Source organism: Gossypium arboreum, chromosome 7 (assembly GCF_025698485.1).
Source record: "Gossypium arboreum isolate Shixiya-1 chromosome 7, ASM2569848v2, whole genome shotgun sequence".
In the NCBI taxonomy this organism is placed as follows: Eukaryota; Viridiplantae; Streptophyta; class Magnoliopsida; order Malvales; family Malvaceae; genus Gossypium; species Gossypium arboreum.
In genome coordinates, this window is record NC_069076.1 from 91,681,028 (window position 1) to 91,706,275 (window position 25,248).

A 25,248-nucleotide genomic window follows, 5' to 3' on the forward strand; every position below is an offset into this window, starting at 1 on the left:
ACAACAGGATAAGTTGTTAGCTTCTTGGCTGCTGACTACCATTGGTGATGAGATCTTGGTTCATCTCACTGCTGCTCGTTCTACTTTTGATGTTTGGAATACTGTTGTCCGTCGTTTTGCCTCAAAATCTGTTTTGACAGTGTCCACCTTACGACACTCTTTGTATTCTCAGAAAAAGGGCCAATTAACTGTAAAAGAATACTTGGCAAAGATCAAGAGTTTGTGTGATACTCTGACCGCTGCAGGAAATACTGTTTCTGAACAATAACATATTTGTATTTTTCTTGCTGGTCTGCTTGTAGAGTTTGAGTCGATTCGGATTGTGGCTTCTGTAATGTGGGTTCCTCTTGATCTTCTTACAGAAATGCTCGCTGACTGTGAAGCTTGCCAACAAGAGTTAGTTTCCAACGTGTCTTTTCAGGCTAATATTGTTCAGCAACGTGGTGGCGCTGATGACACCATTAGTAAAAGTGATAGGGGATCTCGACCACCTTACAGAGGTAATGGAAGATTTTCTCGAGATAGAGGTTGAGGAAGAAAGTTCAGTAATACTAAACCTCAATGTCAGTTGTGTGGACGAGTTGGTCATACTGTCCAGAAATGCTATTATCGCTTTGATGAGAATTTTAAGGGGGTTTTTGACCAGCCTATGCAGGCTCATTGTCATCAATTTCAGGGGACTTCAACTTCTTGTGCTGGGCATCACTGCTGCTCTCATAGGACTGCTCCAACTGATTCTGCTGCGAGTTCCAATCACAGATCATGTTCTTCAAATCCTGTGAACCTGGCAGTATGGTACCCCGATTCAGGCGCATCCAATCATGTTACTAATGATTTGGATAACTTACAGGGTGCAGCTCCCTATACAGGTAACCACAAGCTTTACATGGGGAATGGGGTCTCTGTACCTGTAGCTCATGTTGGCTCAGGTCTTCTTCAAACTGCTAATAGATTTTTTCATTTGCACAATATCTTGCATGTTCCTCGTATTTGTAAAAATCTACTGTCTGTAGCTCAATTTGCAAAAAATAATCAGGTTTATTTTGAGTTTCATCCTGTTCATTGCTTTGTGAAGGATGTCAAGATAGGGAGCGGCTTATTGGTGGTCACATTCATAATGGTCTGTACAGATTTGACATGTCAGCCTTCCAAGAATCCAAAGCTGTTGTTTCGTCTCCAGCCACTACTCATGTTACTAACCTGGCACTTCCTGCTTCTAGTAGTCTTGTTTTTTATTTGTGGCACAGAAGACTTGGCCACCCATGTGATAAGACTATTGCTATAGTGCTTCGAAAATGAAATGTAATTGTAAACAAGTTCAGCTGAGCTCAGTTTGTTCAGCTTGTCAACTTGGAAAATTTCATAAGCTCCATTTTTCCCCTTCTTCTACTGTGTATTCGGCTCCTTTTGAACTTGTTGTTGCTGATATTTGGGGGCCAGCCTCTGTATCTTCTGAAGGACATTCTTACTATATTTCATTTGTTGATGCTTATTCCAGATTTACTTGGCTTTATCTTATTAAACATAAGTCTGAGGCTCTTGCAAAGTTTCTACATCTTCAAAAATTTATTGAAGTTCAATTTGGCTGTAAGGTAAAGGTGCTTCAAACTGACTGGGGGGAGAGTTTCGGTCTTTTCCTCAAGCACTTTCTTAATTGGGAGTACATCATCGCCTTTCTTGCCCGCACACCTAGGAGCAGAATGGCTTAGTCGAAAGGAAACACAGGCATATAGTTGACGTTGGCCTGACGTTATTGGCTCAAGCGAATGTTCCTAAGCCTCTATGGGTGCATGCTTTTATCACTGCCGTTCACCTCATTAATAGGCTCCCAACACCTGTTCTTAATAGAAAGTCTCCATATGAGCTATTGTACAAGTCTGTACTTGCTTACATGCATCTCAAAGTTTTTGGTTGTTGATGTTACCCTTATCTCAGGCCTTTCAACTCTAATAAGTTGCAATATCATTCCAGGCCATGTGTCTTTCTTGGTTATAGTCTTGTTCACAAGGGGTATAAGTGCCTTGATGATAATCGTAAGATGTTTATTTCCCGACATGTGACATTTGATGAAACATGTTTTCCTTTTTCTACTCGCTCAGACAGTGGTTCTGCTCTCCATGGGATTCGCCCTCAGTTTTTGCATCAACAAACTCACGTCCCAGTACTGGTGTCTTCTGATCAACCTATAAGTCTGGTTACCTCTACTCTGTTTGTTTCTTGTAATTCTCCAGCTTTGCAGCCTGGATCCACTGGTGTTTCTGTTTCAATTGATGCAGCTAGCTGTAGTTATTCTGCCTCTTCTTCTACACCATTTCCTCCTCAAGCTGACGCATGTTCTAATTCCCATTCAGCTCTTAGCAGTACTCAGATTGTTGAGGAGGTGGTTGCTCCTCTTTTCAACGTGCATCTCATGCAAACCAGGGCCAAAAGTGGCATTTTCAAACCCCGTCTTTTTTCAGCTGAGCTGCATGATACTGAACCTGCCATAATTGCTGAGGCATTTTCTTCCAAAGAGTGGACTCTCGCTGCCCAACAGGAATATGATGCTTTGATGAAGAACAATACCTGGGATTTGGTTCCTCTACCTGCCAATAGGAGAGCAGTGGGGTGCAAGTGGATATTCAAGCTTAAGCGTCGTTCAGATGGGTCTATTGCTCAGTATAAGGGTCGTTTAGTGGTCAAAGGTTATCTCCAAGAAGCTGGAATCGACTTCCATGAAACTTTCAGCCCAGTTGTAAAACCAATCACAATTCGTGTTGTTCTAGCTTTAGCAATGAAGTTTGGCTGGCAATTACGACAAATTGACATCAGTAATGCCTTTCTTAACGGTGACTTAACTGAAGAGATCTACATGGTTCAACCTCCTGGCTTTGAGCAGCATCATGGTAGTCAGAATTTGGTATGTCGATTAAAGAAGGCGCTGTATGGCCTTAAACAGGCACCACGCGCTTGGTTTTCCAAACTTAGAGACTTCTTACTTACTTCTCAGTTTGTGCTAGCAAAGTCAGATGGCTCTTTGTTTGTTCGAAACACTGGAGGTATGTTGCTTTATATGCTTGTCTATGTCGATGATATCATTTTCACCGGTAATCATCAAGGCAGTATTGATGAATTTGTCACAACCTTGGATACACAATTTTCTTTGAAGGATTTTGGGCCTCTTAGTTATTTCCTAGGTATTGAAGTCTTGCCTACTACTAATGGGTTGTTCTTGAGTCAACGCAAATATATCATTGACCTTTTAAAGAGAGCTCAAATGGAGTGTGCAAAGGGTTCTCCTACTCCCATGGCTACTTCGACACGTTTATCTCAACATGATGGTAGTGCTATTGAAAATGAGTCTGACTATAGAAGCATTGTGGGTGCCCTTCAGTATGTTCTTATCACTCGGCCTGATATTACATTTGCTGTTAATAAAGTCTGTCAATTCATGCATCAGCCTCTTGACCAGCATTTTAAGGCTGTAAAACAAATTCTTCGATATCTTCAAAATACTGTGGAGTATGGTCTTTATTTTACTGCTGCTACCCACTTGGATCTAGTTGGTTTTTCTGATGCGAACTGGGGTACTGATATCGACGATAGGCGGTCCACTACAGGTTTCTGTGTATTTTTTGGTGGTAACCCTGTGGCCTGGGGATCCAAGAAGTAACTCGTTGTCTCCAGATCCATTCCGAGGCTGAGTATCGAGGACTTGCTCATGTTGTTACTGAAATAGTGTGGCTCGAGTCTCTCTTGTCTGAGTTGCATATTGTTCCTTCCAAGAAAGCTACCGTGTGGTGAGATAATTCTGGGGTAGTTGTTGTGTCAGCCAATCCAGTGTTGCATTCAAAATTCAAGCACGTGGAGTTGGATTTATTTTTTGTTAGGGAAAAGGTTGCTGCTGGACAGTTGCTTGTAGGGCATGTCCCAGCTTAGGATCAAGTAGCAGATATTTTCACTAAGCCCTTGTCTGCTCCTATGCTTACGAAATTTCGATCATGTCTCAAAGTTCTTTCCAAACAGGAACCAACTACAGAGGTCAAGTAGCTAGAGGCATATTAAGGAATAAAAGAAAGTGTTATAGTTACTGGTAGTTAATAGTTAAGCAATGGTTAGCTGTTAGCAGTTACTGTCGTTACTCTTTATTGTTCAAGTCTGTATAAATACAATAGCTGGTTGTTCAGCTAAACAATATGGAATTAATCCTTCTTCTCTTCTTCTTGAATTGTGTTTCTCATTATTGAAAAAAAAAATTTATGTCAAAAGAAATATATAAACTAAAAGGAAACATCAAAATTTAATCATTTTAATGAAGTGTTAATTTTATTAAAACGATAATTTTTGGTCTACAAAATCTAGAAAATGGGTTTGAGAGTCGGTTACGTATGAAAAAGGATTAACACCCTCATAACACCCAAAATTGGTACCTAGTTGATTACTTGATTTTTTATGTTGAAAATTGAAAATTCAAAGAGAATTTAAAATACGATCCCTTTTTGCATGATGTTATTTGATTAAAATATCGCTAACTAAATTAAACTTTATGGAAAATGCATTATTTCAAGTTAATTGAGAAGAAAGATCATGCCTTGTAAGTTAGGACATGATGCCTCGAATCCTCGAAAACAAGAATAATCACCATTTGATTCTTACCTAAATCTTATGTTTTCATTTTAAATAGGATTTTCAATTACTTCTGTTCTAGGATGAGCCCATACTCTGTAAGTTAGGAACACGACTCCTCGAATTCCAAAAATAATGAACATTGCCTCGATTTTAATTACCAAATACACGTCGTATAAAAACGAACCTAACATTTAATGCGACATGCAATTAATTTATTCGATTGTCGGTATAAAAATGAATGAATATTTAAACATGTTGTATAATATGATAGTGGCAAAAATAAAGTAACTTATGTGGGTAAAAACAATGATAATAAAATAATAAAAAGTAGTGGGGAAAAATTTTAGTCGATTAATAATACTACTTAATAATGGTAATAATAGTAAAATAATAGGAGAAAATATAATAATGCTATGATCATGATTGTGCAATATTAGGAATGACAAATGTTAAACATAAAACATTGATTAGCAACAACAATCATTTAACAACAACATCAACATCTAAAAATAAAGAAAAAAGAAAAACTAAAATGAAATGATCAAGAAACTTAAGGAAAAAAAATGCAAGTTAGCAAATTCAAGGGTAAAAATATAAATAAGGAAACTAAAAGTGCTGAAATCAAAGAACAGAAAGTAAAGGGGTGAAATTAAATAAATAAAAGACTCAAATGAAACTTAAATAAAAATTAAAGTAGGAATTGCAAAGAACAAATAAAGCAAAATAAAATGATTAAATTAGAAAATACGAAAATGAACAGAGACCAAAAGGGAAATTATCCCCACCATATTACACATGTCATTCCCTTAGTGGGTCAACAGTAAGTCAATGGACTAAATTGCACCTAAACAAAATAAGAGCGGTAAAAATAAAATAAAATAAAAACAATATACGCTGAAATTGCAAGATAGCCAAAAGTTGGAAGGACTAAAATAGAAATTAGACCCTTCCCTTGAAAACACGTAGATCTTGCATGGATCCGGATTGGGTCATTGGGTTAGACCCAAAACGACGTCGTTTTGGGGTTTGAAAGTTAAGTCCAAAACAACGTCGTTTCAGAGGGCTATATAAACCAAAAAAAAATCATTTGTGAGCAATTTTTTTTAAAATTTCCTTTCACTCATTTTTTTTCTCTCAAACTCTCCACCTTGTTCGGCCATGGGATGATGGGTCTTTGTCGTGGTCATCGGTCATCAACAACGGATACCATCGCCTTCGGTGGCAGGAGTTCCCCAAAATAGGCCATTTTGACCCCATTTTCGAGTAGAATACAGATCTAGGGTTTAAATCCCCAGAAATTTGGTCGATGTTTGACCAAAGGAAAAGAAATCTTTCGGTTTCTCCTTTTTCCAACGAGGCCTTCAACGGAACCCTAGAGGTTCTGAGGCTTCTTGAGTTGGAAAAAAGGGCTTTATGACGGCGCTATAACGGGTAAAAAAAATGAATTAGCGTTTTATTCTTTTTTTATAGTTGCTTCGAAATAAAAAAAATAAAAGAGCTACCTTTTTGGAACTCTGTTCTTTTTTTGTATTATATTAATGATCTCCTATTTTTGTTACAAGGTGGCTTTGGCTTTATAGCCGAATATTACAACATATTTTTTATGTTTTGTTTGTTTCTGTCATTCTCTGCTTCTGCATCTCTATCCTCTGTTCTTTGTCTTCTTTCTCTTTTTGCAGGTTGTGGTGGCGAGAAATGGTGTTCGCTAACATGGCAAAGGGGCGGCAGCGCTGATAGCTTAGGGTCTTAGGGCTTCTGATTTTCTTTTTCTTTTTTTTTTAGGTTTTGGGCTTGGATGTTTGGGCTTGTCTGTTCTTGTAAATGGACTTGGACTTTTTATTTTTATTTTTTTTTCTGTTTGGGTCGAATGAACTTCGACCACTACAACACTTATAATGATTATTCATAAGAAGATACGGATGACATAATAGCTTCCTAGAATTTCATGATGCAGAAGAAGATACGAATGACATAGTAGCTTGCTAGAATTCTACCTTTTGTTTGGATTAATAGTAAAACATTCCCTCGAGAAACTCTTCCTAGTTTCAACACGTCTTTCGGGATGTTGGGTGATTCTCCCCTCAAAAATTTGTCTCTTAAATCATTTCGATCATAAGTTTCCCATGGAAATCTTCCTGTAATGATTTCAATCACGATGCAATCCAACAACCATATATCCAATGCACAAGAAAGCCACGGGATTCCTCCAAAAAAAGGAACAGTATTGGAATTGCCTATAGTTCTCTTACTGTCAGAGTAGGTATGTCTGCAAGGAATCTTCAAAACAATAAGTCAAATGGAAAGACACAGATGAGTGGTCGTGAAGCTTAGAGAAAAGATGCCTTAAGTGGAGGAGACTCACAAGGTTTCAATCAATCAAGTCTTTCTGTTGACACGTGTGCTGTAGAAAAAAATATAGGTATATAATTAAGATAAATGTAAAACTTAGATACCAATAGGATCAAAAGAACCTCAATTATCAAATTGAATAATCTGACCTGTTTTCTCATTGAGCGAAGGGTAAGGAATAAATCAGATTGATTTTTTGATCAAAAGCACTATGTGAAATCTTCTGGTTTTCCTCTTTCTCTATCCCTATTCCAAAGGTACAAGATTTGAATCAATAGAGAACCTTTTCTGGGGTCTTGCTTAAGAATAAGAAAGAGGAATCTCATGTAAATACTGTGGAATAAGGTTTGACTCGAAATCAAAAATCTTTAGAGTAGGTAAACTGGTACTGATGTCCGCGCGCAACTGACTAAAAATTTTTGACTAAGGCAAATGCACCTATCAATTAATAGTATAGCTATGTTGAGAAAAAATATCGTTCCCACAAAGACCAAAAGTACTAGGAATTATTGTCTTTTTATTAGTTAATCGAATAATTTGAGTGATGGATTAAAAACTAAAATTAACTAAATTAATTAACTAATGAACAAGACAAAGAACAAAAACACAAAAATAGTCGAATAACAATCAAGAAGTGAAACAATATCCAGGAAAGAATTGAACTAGATTTCATTTGTCACTATCAATCTAAGTGACGCAATTTCTTTACTTAATAACTTGATACATAGAAATCCCTAAATTATGCCAATATCTTTTTATAGCATTAGAGCAACTGACTTTAGGTTGATTAATTGAAATTTCTTTCTAATTAAAGCCTCTATCATCACATTAACTTGATTTATGGATTCCCCTATTAGATTTGACTCTAATCCAGTAGATTTTTGTCGTCTTATTCCTAGGATTGCATGCAAATCCACTCAATTACGTAATCTCCACTCAATTTCCAGGGTGTTGGGTGATTCTCCCCTCAACATCTTGTCTCTTAAATTATCTCGATCATAAGTGTCTCAAGGAAATCTTCCTGTAATGATTTCAACCACGATGCAACCCAACGACCATATATCTGATGCACTACTAACTTCCCCAACAATTGATTCAAGAGGTATGTAATACCTTGTACCCCAAACCTTGTATCTTTTACTCATTGTTTAATTAACTCAAAATCGGTAATATTTAGAGTAGGTAAATCGGTACCATGTTAAGGAGGGAAAGACAAAATATTACCTAGTTTTAGATCAGAGTGAATGAGCCCTTTCTCATGAATGTCCAAAAGCCCTTCCAATATCATTTGGGTATAACAATTAGCATCCCTTTCTGGGATTTTACCACCATACTTGTTCATCAAGTCTCAATGAGCATATTGTAAACCTCACTTCGTTCTTGCTCATCACTCGTGAAACCATAGCATTGAATAATATTGGGACAATCGACAAGCTTTAAAAGGATTTCTTTTTCCTTACATAGAAAAGAAGAGTATTCTTCGTTGGCAAACTTTAGGGCATAAATCTTATAACAAATCGGAGCTACGATTTTCACTAAATGCACAATTCCATAAGAACCCTTTCCAAAAGCCTTAATCTTCACTAATTTAACCTCCATTTATTTCCTTAGAGTGGATTAGGGTTTAGAATCTTAAGAGTTATGCAGCTCAGTTTATATATATGTATATGCATGAGGATTGGTGAAGATTGTTTTCTCAATTCCTTTGGTAAAAGGATTACTAGTCAATAAATTAATAGTTTCATTATATTATTTGTTGAGTGTATAGATAAATTAATGTTGTGACTTACTAGGTGTTCACTTTCTTTAAGAATAGTTTGGATTTTAATAATAGTTTTACCCAAAAGAAGTTAATCTTAATATGTTTTTTAGAATAAAATTACTAAGTTACTAATATAAGAAAATGAAAATATATTGGTAAAAGATATCTCTAAACCTTCTCAATTTCGAAAGCAAATCGATCCCTTTTATGAAAAATCAGAACAATTTAATCCTTGTCAATTTTGAAAGTAAGTGAACAATTAAAGATAATTAATCACGACATTAATGTCTTTAGTCAATTGTACATAATTTTGATTGGTATAACAATAAATTTAAAATAAATTTAACTCTTGATGGTTACATGTTTTATAAATTTGGTCTAGATTATAAAATATTCAACGAATTTAGCTTCACCATTTACACATTTACATAAATGTTGCAGGCTAAATTTGTTAAATCATTACCAAATTGACGAATATATAAAATTTGAGGGCTAAATTTGTTATTATACTAATCAAAATTATGTACAATTGATAGAAAACATTAACGTCATGATTAATTGTCCTTAATAGATCCCTTTCAAAATTGACAGGGATTAAATTGCTCGAATTTTTTTTAGAGTAACCAATTTACTCAATTTCAAAATTGAGAGGGACTTGAGTGACCTTTTTACCAAATATATATTTTCTGAAACCTCAGGAATCACCATCCAAAATCAACGGTTGTGACAAAAGTCGAATACACAACCTTTTACAAACAATCCCCACCTCCTATGGTCAAAAGTTTTCGACTCGAAAAGCGATTATGAGTTATGACAGTGGCGGGTTAGAAAAGAGCTACTACTTTGCTTTCTTTCGTGTGTGTATGTGTATATATAACCCCAAAGTCATGCAATACCATTCTCATTTCTCTTTCCAAGAAATCCTAAATCCATTTGAAAGAAAAAATCAATAGTTGGTAAGTACTCCGACAATCGAGAAACCTTTTTTGTTTGCTTTTCTTATTTTTTTTCTCCCATTTGTTTTATGAACTAATTTTTGTACGTAATATAACTTTTTGACGTTTTCTTATAGTATTCAGCCTCGAGTCTAGTTGTTTCTTCTATTTTTAGTGGCGACAGGTCCTCCAAAGACTATTCACTTTCCATTGGATTTTAGGAATGATGATGCCACACAATTCTAGAATGTTGTATCACTATATTTTTAACAGAATCTAACTTTAAAGACTAAATGGAGAAAACCTATTGAGTTTCGAGATTAATGTGGACAAAAAGAAAAGGTTTAAAGACCAAGGTGGAAGAAGTTACTAAATTCAATGACTATGTGTTACTTTTAGAGGTGAGCATAGGCCGGGCCCAAGCAAAAATTTAGGCCCGTTTGCTAGGCCTGGGCCCGACACGAAAAATGGGCCTAAAAATTTTCCCAAGCCTTGCCCGGATAAAAATACTAAAACTCGGACTCGACTCGGCCCGCCTATATTAAATTTTTTATATTATATTCTTTTTACATAATTTTTAAATTATATAATATATCAAAATACTAAAAATATTAAAATAAATATTTCCCAACAAGTTAAAAATAAATTGTAAAAATGTGTATACTTAAATAATACTAAGATAGATGCAACTTAATAAGAAAATGTCTCAAAATAATAACAAAATTAACAATAAAACAAATGTTATACAATATCCAAACAATGACAAAAAAAAAATAGTAGCAACATAATAGTGAAATGGTAGCAAAATAGGGAGAAAACAACAACAAAAAATATCATTAAATAACAAAAATATATAGTGAATTCGGGTTGGGCGGGCTCAAGCAAAAAAGTCTTACCCAAGGCTCGGTCAGTTTTTAAAAGGGGCCTTATTTTTTTTTCCCAAGCCCATTTTTTGAGCCTATATTTTTACCCAAACCCTCCCACTTTTTGGGCAAGGCTTCGGGTCGAGTCAGGTGGCTCAGCTCATGAGCAGTTCTAGTTACTTTATCCTTATTTATTTATTTGTTACTAATACTATATTGATACATTCTCTCTTAAACTAATTACACATTCTCGCAAATTATTCTAGTTTATTTAAAAACGATAGAACTATTATTGAATTAAGCTTAATCTCAAGCAACTAGAGTTATCACGATGGCTAAATTTAAATATTCTAATACTAGACTTAGTAATTCACAAGCTTAATAGCATTTTTAAAATTTTAATTAGTATTAAGATTGTAACACCCCTAACCCGTATCCATCACCGGACTAGGGTTAAAGGCATTACCAGACAAATTGGAACATTTAACACTCAATACATAAGCATCAAAGCATTAGAGATCAAACATCAATATAGAGTCCTTATATAGGTCATTGAGACCTTAAACATGCATTAGAAAGAGATTGGGACTAAATCGAACTCATACAAAAAATTTTCAAAACTCAAAATTTTCAAAGAAGTACAGGTCACCCGCCCGTGGGAATAGGCCATGTGCCTCACACGGCATTAGACACACCCGTATGTCTAGGCCGTGTCAAAACAGGGCATGCATACTGAATTATTCACACGGCCACAAGACATGCTCGTGTGTCTTGGCTGTGGTCGACACTGACTTGGGTTACACGACTAGCCACACGCCCGTGTGCCTTGGCCGTGCTCAAGCCTGACTTATAATTGTAGGGTACCCACACGGCCGTGTGTCGCACACGGCTGAGACACACGCCCGTGTCTCTGCCAGTGTGGACAAAAATAGGCCATTGGAATAGCCAATTTGCCACCCCAAATTGGGTCCATCCTACAAGCACCAAACCAAGCATATTTGTACACCAATTTCAGCCAATCTCTATACCAAAACATACATTATTCATGCTTTTACATTATCAATAAATTCCAATCTCAATTCATCAACCAATTCATACCAAAATCTAAACTAAAATCATACCAAAACATATGTTTCAATACATCATTCAATATCATGCTCAAAACTTATCAAAACTTATCAACCTTGACCATTTCATTTAGTCATTCAAAACATACCATATAACATTTCTAACCATAAGTTCAAACATAAGCTAGCCATATCACATGGCATAATATATATTCATTACAAAACTTAACCAAATTACTTCTAGCCTATACATGCCATACTTCAATATACACATTTTCAAAGTACCAAAACAAGGTTCGATAGTATGGTGACGATCCTCGACGATCCCCGAGTTCACAGTAGCTTCGATATCTATAAAACAATGCAAACACAAAGCTTAGTAAGCTCTTACCAAATAAGAACAACAGTTTATAAAATATAAAACATCCACACAAATAAGCACTTATTAGTTCTCAATTCATCTATCAATTCTATGCCAACACAATTCATATGTTTATACCAATTCAACGAACTTCATATACATAATATCATCTACCACATAGGTATCGTACATACCTGAACATTCCTATATTTATTCATTTTCATTCTCACCTCTTGTTTGGATATTTAAAGACTTTCCGAAGATTATTCATGTTTTAAGAATCCGCACACTTAGTGTTTTAAGGTTTAGCCGAAGCTAGAACGATTTCGCACACTTAGTGCCAACTCAATTACCTGAAGCTATCTCAGTACGCACACTTAGTGCCAAATACAGTTGATTTATCATCATACTCAACCATAATCAAATATATATAATCTATGTATAATCAAAGCATCAAAATATACTTGTAACATCATGTTTTATGTACGAACTTACCTCGTACTCAGAATTGTCGACTCAGATTGTCTACTCTATAACCTTCGACTTCCCTCGATGTAAATCCAAATTCCTCTTTTTTTGATCTATATAAATTCAAATTTAACTTATTGAATCACACATTCATTCAAAACAGTCCATAGACATATATTTAGGGCAATTTGCATACTAGCCCTCATATTTTCACATTTTGACACTTTAGTCCCTAATTCACAAAATCACAAAATACACATAATGTGCATATACTCATGCTTGGCCGAATATTCATAGCTATCATAAAAATCCACACATTTAATTTATTGCACATTTTAGCCCCTCAATTTATAATTTTCACAATTTAGCCCATTTTACTCAAAATCATCAAAAATCCAAAGACAAAACATATAAACTCAACATCAAACTTTCATATTTCATCATATAACAACATAAAGCTCATGAATTCATCCATGAAACATTTAAAAATCATCATAAAAATCAGAAATTGAGACATGGGCTTGATAGTATTTGAAGAATGATTATAAAAACATAGAAATTATCAAAAACCGAACAAAATCCATACCTTAATTAAGAAATTCAATGGCCGAACCCTAGGAAGCTTTTTATCTTTTATTTTCTTTGTATTTTAGGCAAGATGAACATGTAATGGCCAAATTTTATGTTTTATTTACTTAATATTAACTTAAATAAACAAATTCTAATTTTGCCCTTAATAAAATAATAATAAAAACTTATAATGGTTGTCCATAAAAGTCCATTAACCATGTTAATGGTCCAATTGCAACATAAGGACCTTCCAATTATAAATACATTTCAATAGGCACTTTTAACAAACAACAGAAAACTTTTACATTTTATGCGATTAAGTTCTTTTTCAAAATTAAGCACACCAACAGTTAAATTTTCATACAAAACTTTCACACATGCTAATTCACATATCATAAACACAGAAAATAATATTTAAATATTTTTCTGACTCGGATATGTGGTCCCAAAACCACTATTCCGATTAGGGTCTAAATCAGGTTGTTACAAAGATAATCCAACGAGCTTGAATTTTTCAAATTTCATCCCAAATAATTAGAGCTTAATTCATCATTTTATTAAAAAACCTCTAAATGTAATTGAAATATTTAATGAAAGCTAAACATATAAAATCCACCATGCAACGCTCTACAAGAAAGCAAATTATGTTAAAGTATATAAGTACTTATTTTAATAAAATTTATAATATTTGACATTTTAAAATAATTAATATTTTATTTCATATTTCAATTAAAATTTTTGATTGATTGGTGTAATTTATAACAAATTTCATTTGAAGGAAATATAATAAAATACTATAGATAATGAATTTTACTAGTTTGATAATTAAATCTAATTTTGATATTTCATTTTCAAAATTTATTCAAATTGCTTTTTAGATAGAAAAGTAATTTATTGGTGTAATTTATAACTCGTGCTGCTATCCACATGTAGCTGATAAAAATTCAAAAAAATAAAAATTATTTAAAATTCAACAAAATTTAAAAAAATTAATATTTTTTTAAAAATATCTACGCCAACAATGGAATACAAATAGACTAGTACGTGAGTTGCCACATTAGTGTCGTCGAAGACTGAAAGTCACATTAATCTAAAATTAAGGCAAAAGTGATAAAATGAGTAAATATTAAGAGTTAATTTTATCATTATGCATGTACTAAATTGATCAAAAATTGAAAGGTATGATACTAAAATTCACCAATTCAAAAAGTGTAAGGACAAAAATTGATCAAATTGAAGTACATGTACCAAATCTACAAATTATGCAAAAATGCAGAGCCTAATAGTAGAATTTGATGAAAGAATAAAGGAAAAATAACAAAATTAGTAGATGCTGGGATCTAAATTTATCTTTATGCTAAAGAGAATACTGAAAAAGTAAGGCTAAAGAGAAATTGACGCATCTCTTTATTCTCTTCATTTTTTATTTCACCTTTTTCCTCTATAAGGCTAAAGAGAAATTGGCGCATCTCTTTATTCTCTTCATTTTTTATTTCGCCTTTTTCCTCTATACTCTCTTTTTTGGAATTAATCTTTTCTTTCTTTCAAAAAAATATGAATGAGTTTTTTATAGGAATATTTTATTTATCTTTTTCCCCTATATTCATTCTCTTTTTTTGGATTATTTATTTCATTAAAAAAATATACCTAGCTTTGGTGTGACATATACGGAAAAAAAAAAAAGACCCAAAGATTTGTTTTATCATTGTGAAGTTTGTGGCAATGCAATGCATCTCAAATGGGTTCTTGGAGAATATCCATTTATCAAACTTAGTAGTAAATACAAATATAGGGATCATCTACATTCTCTCACTTTCGTCCAAAAGATTAACTGCCACCCCTTATGTAAGAAGTGTAGAGAGCCCTGCCAAGATCTAAGCCTTGAGCGTGAAGAGCATGATTGCAATTTCATTGCTCATTGGAAATACTTACGCTTGTCTAATAATATGTTATACAGTTACTATCATTAGTTATCAAAATTCAGGATTAAAAATTTATATTATCCCTATATGCTTTTGAGAAAAATAAAATAAAATAAAAATAAAGAACACACAAATTTTACGTGGAAACCCTTTCGAGAAAAAACCACGGGCAGAGGAGAAGAAAATTCACTATGTCGAAAAATTTGAATTCAATACGAGAGGAATAGACTATGTCTATTTATAGGCTTGTAAAGCCATATTCTAGTAGGATTGAAACACCTTATCCTAATCAATATAAAATAGATGAAGTTTAATAAGGTTTAAAAACCTTATTCTAAAATAAAATAAAAGAGTTCTATATGGATTTTACTTTTATTTTATTTTCCATCTTATTTTATTTAAATAAGAATTTGGGTCACTTAATTCTAACAATCTCCACCTTGACACAAATTCTCAATGAACAAGTTCTTCATCGCGAACTTTCAATAAACAAGTTCTCCACCTCTTCCATAAAACCCCTTAAGGGTTTAACTTCAACAATGAACACCAACCAAGTCTAAGCAATGCTCAAACTTGGTTATAGGAAGTGACTTAGTCATCATATCTGCAGGATTTTCATGAGTACTAATTTTGCTCACAACCATATCACCACGAGCAATAATATCACGAATAAAATGATACCGAATATCAATGTGTTTTATTTTCTCATGAAACATTTGATCTTTTGTAAGAAAGATGGCACTCTGACTATCACTAAATACTGTGCTAATTTGAAGGTCTTCATTGAGTTCACTAAAGAGTCCCTTCAACCAAATAGCTTCTTTACAAGCCTCAGTAATCGCCATGTACTCAGCTTCAGTGGTAGACAAAGCAACTATAGACTGCAAAGTGGCTTTCCAACTGATTGCACAACCTCCGATTGTAAAGACATAACCTGTGAGAGATCTTCTTTTATCAAGGTCTCCAGCAAAATCAGCATCAATGTACCTTATGACTCCATCTCTAGTTCTTCCAAACTGTAAGCAAACATCAATAGTACCTCATAAGTATCTTAGAATCCACTGAACTGCTTTCCAGTGTTCTTTACCGGGATTCGCCATATATCTGCTAACTGCACTGACTGCATATGATAAATCTAGACATGAACAAACCATAGCATACATGAGAGATCCCACTGCACTAGAGTATGGAACATGTGACATGTACTCAATCTCATCATCTGATTGTGGAGATAAAACTGATGAAAGTCTGAAATGGGCTGCTAAAGGAGTACTAACAGGCTTAGCACTCTGTATATTGAACCTGCAAAGAACTTTCTTAATGTACCCTTTCTGACTTAGGTACAATTTACTTGTTTTCCTATTTCTGAGAATCTCTATTCCAAGTATCTTCTTTGCTGCTCCTAAATCTTTCATCTCAAATTCTTTACTTAGTTGGGTTTTGACATTTCTTATCTCTCCTTTATCTTTTGCTGCTATCAACATGTCATCAACATAAAGAAGTAGATACACAAAAGAACCATCACTGCTTTTCTTAAAGTAAACACAACTATCAAAACTACTTCTTTTGAAATCATGAGAAGTTATAAAGGAATCAAACCTCTTGTACCACTGTCTTGGTGACTGTTTCAAACCGTAAAGGGACTTTTTCAGCAAGCAAACATAGTCCTCTTTTTCTGAGACTATAAAACCCTCTGGTTGTTGCATGTAAATATCCTCCTCAAGTTCTCCATGCAGAAATGCAGTTTTTACATCTAACTGCTCAAGCTCCAAATCATGCATGGCCACAATACCAAGCAAAACTCGAATCGAACTATGCTTAACAACTAGAGAGAACACATCTGTGAAGTCCACTCCTAGAATTTGACTGTAACCCTTTGCAACAAGCCTTGCTTTATATCTGAGTTCTTGAACTCCTGGAGTCTCTTCTTTCTTTTTAAACACCCATTTACAACGAACAGCCTTTTTACCTTTAGGAAGTTTCACAAGGTCCCATGTTCTGTTTTTGTGGAGTGATTCCATCTCTTCTTGCATAGCAAACATCCACTTTTCTGAGTCTTCACAGCTAACCGCCTCAGAATAATTAGATGGCTCTTGATTTGCATCTATACCTTCAGCCACATTTAAAGCATAAGCAACTAGATCAGCCTCGGCATACTTCTTTGGAGGTTTAATTTCTCTTCTAGTTCTATTTTTGGCGATAGAGTATTGTGGTAAAGAAGCAACTTTATTCTCAATTTTTTTTCTGGCTTGAGGAGTTGACTCTGTATTAATCTGATGCTCCACTTGCTTTTGATTTTCTTTATTGGAAGAGTCTTTAAGAGATAAGTTAGGTAGCATAGCAGTTTCATCAAAAACAACATCTCTGCTAATCACAACTTTTCTATTTTCAGGACACCATAACTTATACCCTTTTACACCAGTTTTATAACCAAGAAAAACGCATTTAATGGATCTCGGTTCCAATTTTCCATTATCAACATGAGCATACGCAGGACACCCAAAAATCTTTAAATCAGAATAATTAATAAGATTACCAGACCATACCTCTTGTGGAGTTTTTTTTTCAATGGCAACGGATGGAGATCGATTGATTAAAAAACATGCAATAAAGGCTGCTTCTGCCCAAAATGACTTCGATAAGTTGGCATTTGACAACATACATCGAACCTTCTCCATGATCATTCTGTTCATTTGTTCTGCAACGCCGTTTTGCTGTGGAGTATGACGAACTGTCAAGTGTCTCCTGATCCCTCTGACTTGCATAATCTATTAAACTCATCAGAACAGAACTCTAAGCCATTGTCTGTGCAGAGGTATTTTATCTGTTTTCCCGTCTGTTGTTCAATCATAATTTTCCAAGACTTAAATGCAGAAAACACATCGCTTTTCTGCTTCAGGAAGAACGCCCAAACTTTTCTGGAAAAATCATCAATAAAGGTTAGCATATAATTAGCTCCACATCTCGAAGGCACTCTGGATGGCCCCCACAGATCAGAATGAATATACTTCAATATTCCCTTCGTGTTATGGATTCCTCTAGTGAATCGAACTCTCTTTTGCTTCCCAAAAACACAGTGCTCACAGAAATTTAGTTTGCAAATTTCTTGCCCATCAAGAAGTCCTCTTTTACTCGATTCTACCATGCCATTCTCACTCATATGCCCTAGGCGCATATGCCAAAGTTTAGTAATATCATTATCTGACAAGGAAGAGGAAGCGACAGTTGCATCACCAGTAACAAGAGAACCTTGCAAAACAAATAACTTGGAAGTTTTTCTTTGCCCTTTCATCACAAGAAGGGAACCTTTGGAAATCTTTAAAATCCCACTTTCAGTTGTATATCTGTACCCTTTTGAATTAAGAGTACTCAACGAAATTAAATTTCTCTTCAATTTTGGAACATGCCGTATCTCACTAAGTGTTCTGACAACTCCATCAAACATCTTAACTTTAACTGTTCCAACACCTGCGATTTTACATGAAGCATTATTTCCCATCAAAACAACACATTCAGATATTGTTTCGTAAGTTATAAACCAATCCCGATTGGGACTCATGTGGAAGGTGCAGCTTGAATCAAGTCTCTATTCCTCGCTTACTTTAGAATCATTGATAGAAGCAACTAGAAGTTCACCATCGCTGTAATCTTCTACAACATCAGCTTCACCGAAATTTTCTGGTTGTTTTCCCTTTTGATTCGCAGCCTCCCTTTTAATCTTATTTTGTAGCTTATAGCACTCAGATTTAATGTGCCCTTTCTTCTTGCAGAAGTTCTAAGTTTTACCTCTGTTTGAAGACTTCGATCTACCTTTAGATTTACCATGAGGATTCTGTTCCTATGTCCTACCACGATCATCATCAGTATTCTGATCATGTCTCCCACGAACAATGAGACCCTCTCCCTGAGAGTCGGGTTTAACCACAAGATGCTTCATCTTATCATACGAGGTTAAAAAATCATAAACCTAATCAACTGTGAGAGACTCACGGCTATATAAAATCGTGTCTCTAAAGGTTGAATAAGACGGGGGAAACGAACAAAGTAGAATCAACCCTAGATCTTCCTTATCATACTAAACCTCCATGGCCTCCAAGTTTGAGAGAATTTCTTTAAACACTATTAAGTGTTCGTGTACAGACGCACCTTCCTCCAAACAACGAGCATAAAGACGCTGCTTCATATGCAACTTGCTTGTTAGATTTTTCGACATACATATTTGTTCTAGTCTCTTCCATAATGCAGCGGCAGTCTTCTTTTTCATCACATCCTGAAAAATTTCGTTGGACAAATGCAGATGTAATTGTGTTAACGCCTTTCAATCCTTACGCTTTTTCTCTTCATCTGTTAATGTCGAAGGCATCTTATCTATCCCTAGCAGGGTATCCTCCAGATCCATTTGTGCAATAACTGCTTGCATCTTAATTTGCCACAACGCAAATCTGGTGTTGCGATCCAACAGCGAAATTTCATACTTCAAAGACGCCATTACTGTGATCAAGATGAATAACCCGGAAGCTCAGATACCAATTTGAGAAAAATAAAATAAAATAAAAATAAAAAACACACAAATTTTATGTAGAAACCCTTTCGGGAAAAAACCACGGGCAGAGGAGAAGAAAATTCACTATGTCAAAAAATTTGAATTCAATACAAGAGGAATAGACTATGTCTATTTATAGGCTTGTAAAGCCATATTCTAGTAGGATTGAAACACCTTATCCTAATCAATATAAAATAGATGAAGTTTAATAAAGTTTAAAAACCTTATTCTAAATAAAATAAAAGAGTTTTATATGGATTTTACTTTTATTTTATTTTCCATCGCATTTTATTTAAATAAGAATTTGGGTCACTTAATTCTAACAGCTTTATTACAATCTTTTAAATTCACATTCTACATCTCAAGTTAATTGATAGAAACTTATTTTGAAAACAAAGGTTGCTTATGTGGTATGCAAAATCATCCTTTAAACCTTGTATGCAAGGATTGAGACTTAAAGGTGTGTTATATTGCCAAAAACTGCTTAACATAAGCTTGATAAACGTCCTTTAGATATTGTTTATGGAGAGAATACAATGATTATCCACTCCAATATTACCGTGACATATGTCAAGAAAGAAGAGGCCTGAAGCATTTGTTTTATCGTTGCATAGTTTGCGACAATGCAGTGCATCCCGAATGAGTTCTCAGAGAAATAGAATATCTGTTTATTAAGCTTGGTAGTAAGTACAAATACAAGGTTCATGCACATCCTATGTGTTTTATGTTGGAAAAATTATAATTTATGAGAACTTTGAGGCATATTCTCAATAGGTAAAGGTGGAGAGTTGAATCATAAAATTATGGTTTCATATTCTACTCCATAAGGCCTTTACAACGATATATCATATGCTCAAAGGTTGAGTGATAAATGAGAAATTGATGCTCAAAGTAAGCTACTTAGAAATATTTGTTGAGGAAAACTAAAAGCTTAGATCCCTCATTGGTTAAATACCAAGTGTGAGATGTAAATATATATATATATGAGAACCCTCTTGAAGAGTAATTAAATTACTAAGCCTGAAATTTTACCTCGCGTGCAGGGGTGTAGGTCCAAACCAGTCAGGGTTAGGGCATGCCTACACGATGTGGGTGACGCAAAATGTCCGGACTGGTCAGGCCCAAAATGGTCCTACAAATATTTTAGCTCAATACGAAATTATTTTTTCCTTAGCAAGCATACAATTTTTTTTTAAAAGGGCATTTATCTTGTTTTATTTGATTCCAATTAGTTTGATTTAATTTTAATTAAATTGATTTATTGCCTCATTTAGTGGCAGATTTTGTGGAAATTTCCAGAATTCCACTATACTGAATGCCTATAAAAGGTTTTGAATTCTGAAGAATTTTTAACACACTCATATTCTCTCACACCGAATTTATTTTGCTCTCAAAATTCTTCTTTTTCTCTCCATATTTTTCAATGTTCCAATGATAATAATAATAATAAAAAACAACATTTGTTCCTTGATCGCTGTAGAGGTGCTACTACTTTGATCACTATGTCATTGTATCCTGGGAGACATTTGACCAACATTTATTCAAGTACTGTAGGAGCGGTCGAACCTATTTTAAGGAAACTATGTTAAACATGCCTCAACGTTTAGTAAATTTCTATTCTTCTTTTCGATTTCAACTTTTTGTTACGGTTTTTATTGGTTTACGTATTTGACAATTTAAATATAAATTATTCTATTTTTATTTTATTTTACATATAAATATTTATTTATTTATATTTATATATTTTGTTCGCTAACCTGTTTTGTCCAACATTTTACTTATGTTAATTTTGTTGTCTTAGCATTGGCGTTGCAAGCTTTACTGCTTTTTTCTTTTATCTTTCTACATTGTGTATATATTTTGTTTGTTGTGGTTTGGAACCGTACTCTAAGGTGTGTTTCTTGAATACTCGTAAATAGGGATGAATATTGTGGTTTAATTTTTACAGGCTCTTTTTTGTAATTGATTCGTTTGAAGTTGTATGAGTATCACTTTTGCCGATCTTTTATTTGTTCATTTTTTTGATAGATATCTTTATAATGCAATCTTGGAGGCAATAAAATATTGCTATTCCATAATAATAATATTTATGGATATGTAATTTTGCTTTTATCAGATGCGAAAGGAGTACAAGTTAAATTTAGGATGATGTTTTATTTATTTATTTGAATAAGATTGTCATAATTGTCTTCATGTTTCTTATATTTTCTCTAAATTTGTTCTTAAAAACTACAGTATTTTGGATGGTAGCTTTTGCTGCCTCTATAGTTTTAATTTTCTTTTCTACCTTTTCTTTTGTTTTTTTTTTAAATAAATTACGATGATGTCCAAGTTTTGAACTTAAATATGCTGTGATTTTCTAGATACTTAATTTTGTTTGAATTTCTAAAAACTTTCAATATATATTGTTTCATGTTTTTTGTTTTTTGGATACTTGGTCTATATGCGGTTTCATGATTTCCGTACACCTAAAAGAATATTTTGAAATTTTAGATCAATGTTAGCAAAAATTTAGAGTATTTGCAAACCGAATAAGAAAACATCAATTTGGTTTTATTTTAATCTTAACAATAAATAAACCACCGTTAGCAAAATGTAAGTTAAGTTTTTATTAAATCTTGTTAAACATAAGAAGAAAATGAAGAAATGCATAATTTATAATCTGAATATGCATAATTTATAGAAGAAAAAAGTGAAAAAATAAAAGGCTAAAAATGAAGAAAAGTCTTGAAATATCATGTACTTTGAAGGATAGAGGACATGTTTATTTACTCCAAATTAGCATTAGCAGTGTCAACAAAAGAAAATGAGTCAAAATTTACTAGAACAAGAAAATAAGAAGTGAAAAAAAGCATTATGTTAAATGTATGATACATGCTTAGTTAAACAAATACATATGCTATGCTTGCAAATTATTCTAGTTTGATTCAAAAAAAGGGTGCAATTATTGTTGAGTTGATCAGAAAACTCTTAAGAAAAAGTTAAAAGATAAATCTAAAAATCTGTTACAGAAAAAGAGAAATTAGGGATTAAAAAGGGAAGTAATTTCAATGTTGATGATCATGCAATTGACGCCACTAATGTTAATGCAATTTTCTACAGTAGCTTATGATGACACTTGTCGAAACCTTTTTTGGAAAGTCTTTTTATTTTAAAACAAAGATGGAGTCACCACCAATCTTTTTATTAGGTGTGATTAGATCACCTCGGAATTTAATCATTTTAATAAAGTGTTAATTTTACTAAAACGATAATTTTCAGAAGATGGAGTCGCCGCCAATATTGTTGGTTTTTAAGTGATGTTTTAGTGTTTTGAAAGCGGGTTTTTCACACTAAGATAAACTACGTCAACATCTCCTCAAGGTTCATCTTCTTCTCTTATTGGTAAGGTTGTTGTTAGAAGCCTAGAGGGTGTTGTGCTCTTTGATTTCCTTGACCACCCCAAGAGAAATTGGGATGGTTCCTCCAACCTGCATTATAATGGTTATTATAAGGGTTATTTTGAGGCCTAGAATTATTACCCATATAATTAATCTGTTCGTTCCCTGTGCTAGGACCGTAAGGTAAGCATTCTGGATTGTTTATTCCACCTCCATTTGTATCGCATTGCATCACTAAATGTACCTGCGTAGAAACATATAAATCATCAATTTTCTTATTTAATTGTTCTACTTGATTTGATAACATGGTGACTGCATTTAAGTTGAAAACACCAACTGCTTTTATTGGTTTCATCCTCATGACTCGTCATTGATAATTATTCAATGCCATCTCTTCTATAAACTCATAAGCCGTTTCAGGTGTTTTATTGTTAAGTGTTCCACCGACACTACATCGATCAACTATCTAGTCGAGGGATTCAAACCGTTGTAGAAAGTTCAAACTTGTAACCATAAAGGTAACTCATGGTGATAGCACCGTCTCAATAAGTCCTTATACCTCTCCCATGCATCATATAGGGTCTCTAAATTGATTTGAACGAAGGAAGAAATATCATTCCTCAACTTAGTTGTCTTAGCTGATGGGAAGTACTTTAGAAGGAACTTTTTAATCATTTGATCCCATGTAGTGATAGAACCTAGTGGTAAATAATTCAACCACTGTTTAACTTTGTTCCTCAACGAGAATGGGAATAACCGTAGGCGAATAGCATCGTTAGAAATGTCATTTATCTTGAAAGTATCACAAACTTCCAGAAAATTAGCCAAATGAGTATTTGGATCTTTGTCTTGCAAGCCATTGAACTGAACAAACTATTGTATCATCTGAATAGTGTTCGGCTTCAGTTCGTAATTATTTACAGCAATGGTGGGTCTCACAATACTCAATTTAGCCCCAGTTAGAGTGGGCTTGACATAATCGCACATAATACGAGGAACAGGATCTGGATTTGTAGGATTTGCAGCAACTGTAGGAGGTAGCTGATTATTCTGATTATCACCCATTTCCTCAGTAATAATAATGTCCTCTTGCTCGTCTACTATATTTTCTCGACTCTACCTTGCTTCTCTACGGTTTCTGCGAGTTGTACTTTCAATTTCACTGTCAAATAATAATGGTCCAGACAGATTTCTTCTAGTCATAAACTAAAGGAATGTGCCAGAAGTAAATAAAAGAAAAGAAAAATTAGACTGCAAAAATTAAGCTAAAAAAATACAATAAAAATAAATGGCTAAATTAATACAAATCAAGTGTTCCTAATTTTTTAGTATTCGGCAATGGCACTAAAAACTTGATGGTCACTAAACTAACTATAAATGTAACACCCCAAACTCAGCCTAGACGTTATGGCTGAATCTGGCGATGTCACATGGTAGTGTTTTTCGAAAACGTGAGTTGTCGTCAAAAACCTCTTTTCTATATAACCTCTTTACAATATTTTATATTAATTCTAGGAAGTATCATTCATTTTCAAAACGTTATTCATTGTCACAAAGTTATACTCTTTCAAAATGTTATTAATTTTCAAAACGTCACTTATTGCGGAAGCTTTTTTAAAACAATTGCGTATTAAAGTGAATTTTGTTAAAACGTTTTGAGAGAGTATAACTTTGTGATAATGAATAACGTTTTGAAAATGAATGACACGTCCTAGAATTAACATAAAATATTGTAAAGAGGTTATATAGAAAAGAGGTTTTTGATGACAACTCACGTTTTCGAAAAGCACTACCATGTGACATCACCAGATTCGGCCATAACGTCTAAGCTAGGTTTTGAGTGTTATGTAACAGCTCGGTTTAGACCCCAAGTCGGAACAGTAGTTTAGGGACCACGAATCCGAGTAAAAAAAATTTAATATATTATATTTCATGCTTAAAGTATGTGAATTGATATGTGTGAAATTTTCGTATAAAAATTTTATCATTTGTGTGCTCGATTTTATAAAAAGAACTTAATCACGTAAATTGTAAAAATGGCTTGCTATTTGTTAAAGTGCTTTATTGCTATATTCTTTTAATGTGGAGGCAGTATGGACAATAATAGACAACCATTATTAAGTTTATATATTATTTCATTAAGGATAGTTTAGTAATTATGTTATTAATGATAATAAAAATAAAAAAAAATAGAATTTGGTTATCATATTTACACCATTTTGCCAAATGTAAGAAAGATAAAGAAGCTATTTTTTTGTTTAAGGTTCGGCACCTTGGAGATCAAAATTAAGGTATGTATTTTACTCGGTTTTTGATAATTTTTACATTTTTGAGATCGTTGCTTCGAGTATTAGCTAGCCCATGCTTGAATTTTTTAATTTGATGATGATTGTATGTTTTGCCATTGTTGAAAGCTTGAT

At 33.8% G+C, this 25,248-nt stretch overlaps 1 protein-coding gene and 1 non-coding gene across 2 annotated transcripts; one reads left to right on the forward strand and one right to left on the reverse strand.

Annotated features, from left to right (window-relative positions):
• Nucleotides 1-6,543: 6,543 nt before the first annotated feature.
• Nucleotides 6,544-8,299, reverse strand: LOC128295448 (mitogen-activated protein kinase kinae kinase MCK1-like). Its single transcript, XM_053031029.1, has 2 exons — nt 8,172-8,299; nt 6,544-6,874 (listed from the first exon to the last, which is right to left on the reverse strand). Exons 1-2 carry the CDS (start codon nt 8,297-8,299, stop codon nt 6,544-6,546), a joined length of 459 nt encoding a protein of 152 aa, XP_052886989.1.
• A 15,049-nt stretch (nt 8,300-23,348) lies between these two features.
• Nucleotides 23,349-23,455, forward strand: LOC128295881 (small nucleolar RNA R71). The gene has a single exon (XR_008286430.1). It is a non-coding gene; the product is annotated as a small nucleolar RNA R71 (small nucleolar RNA).
• The last annotated feature ends 1,793 nt before the right edge of the window (nt 23,456-25,248 follow it).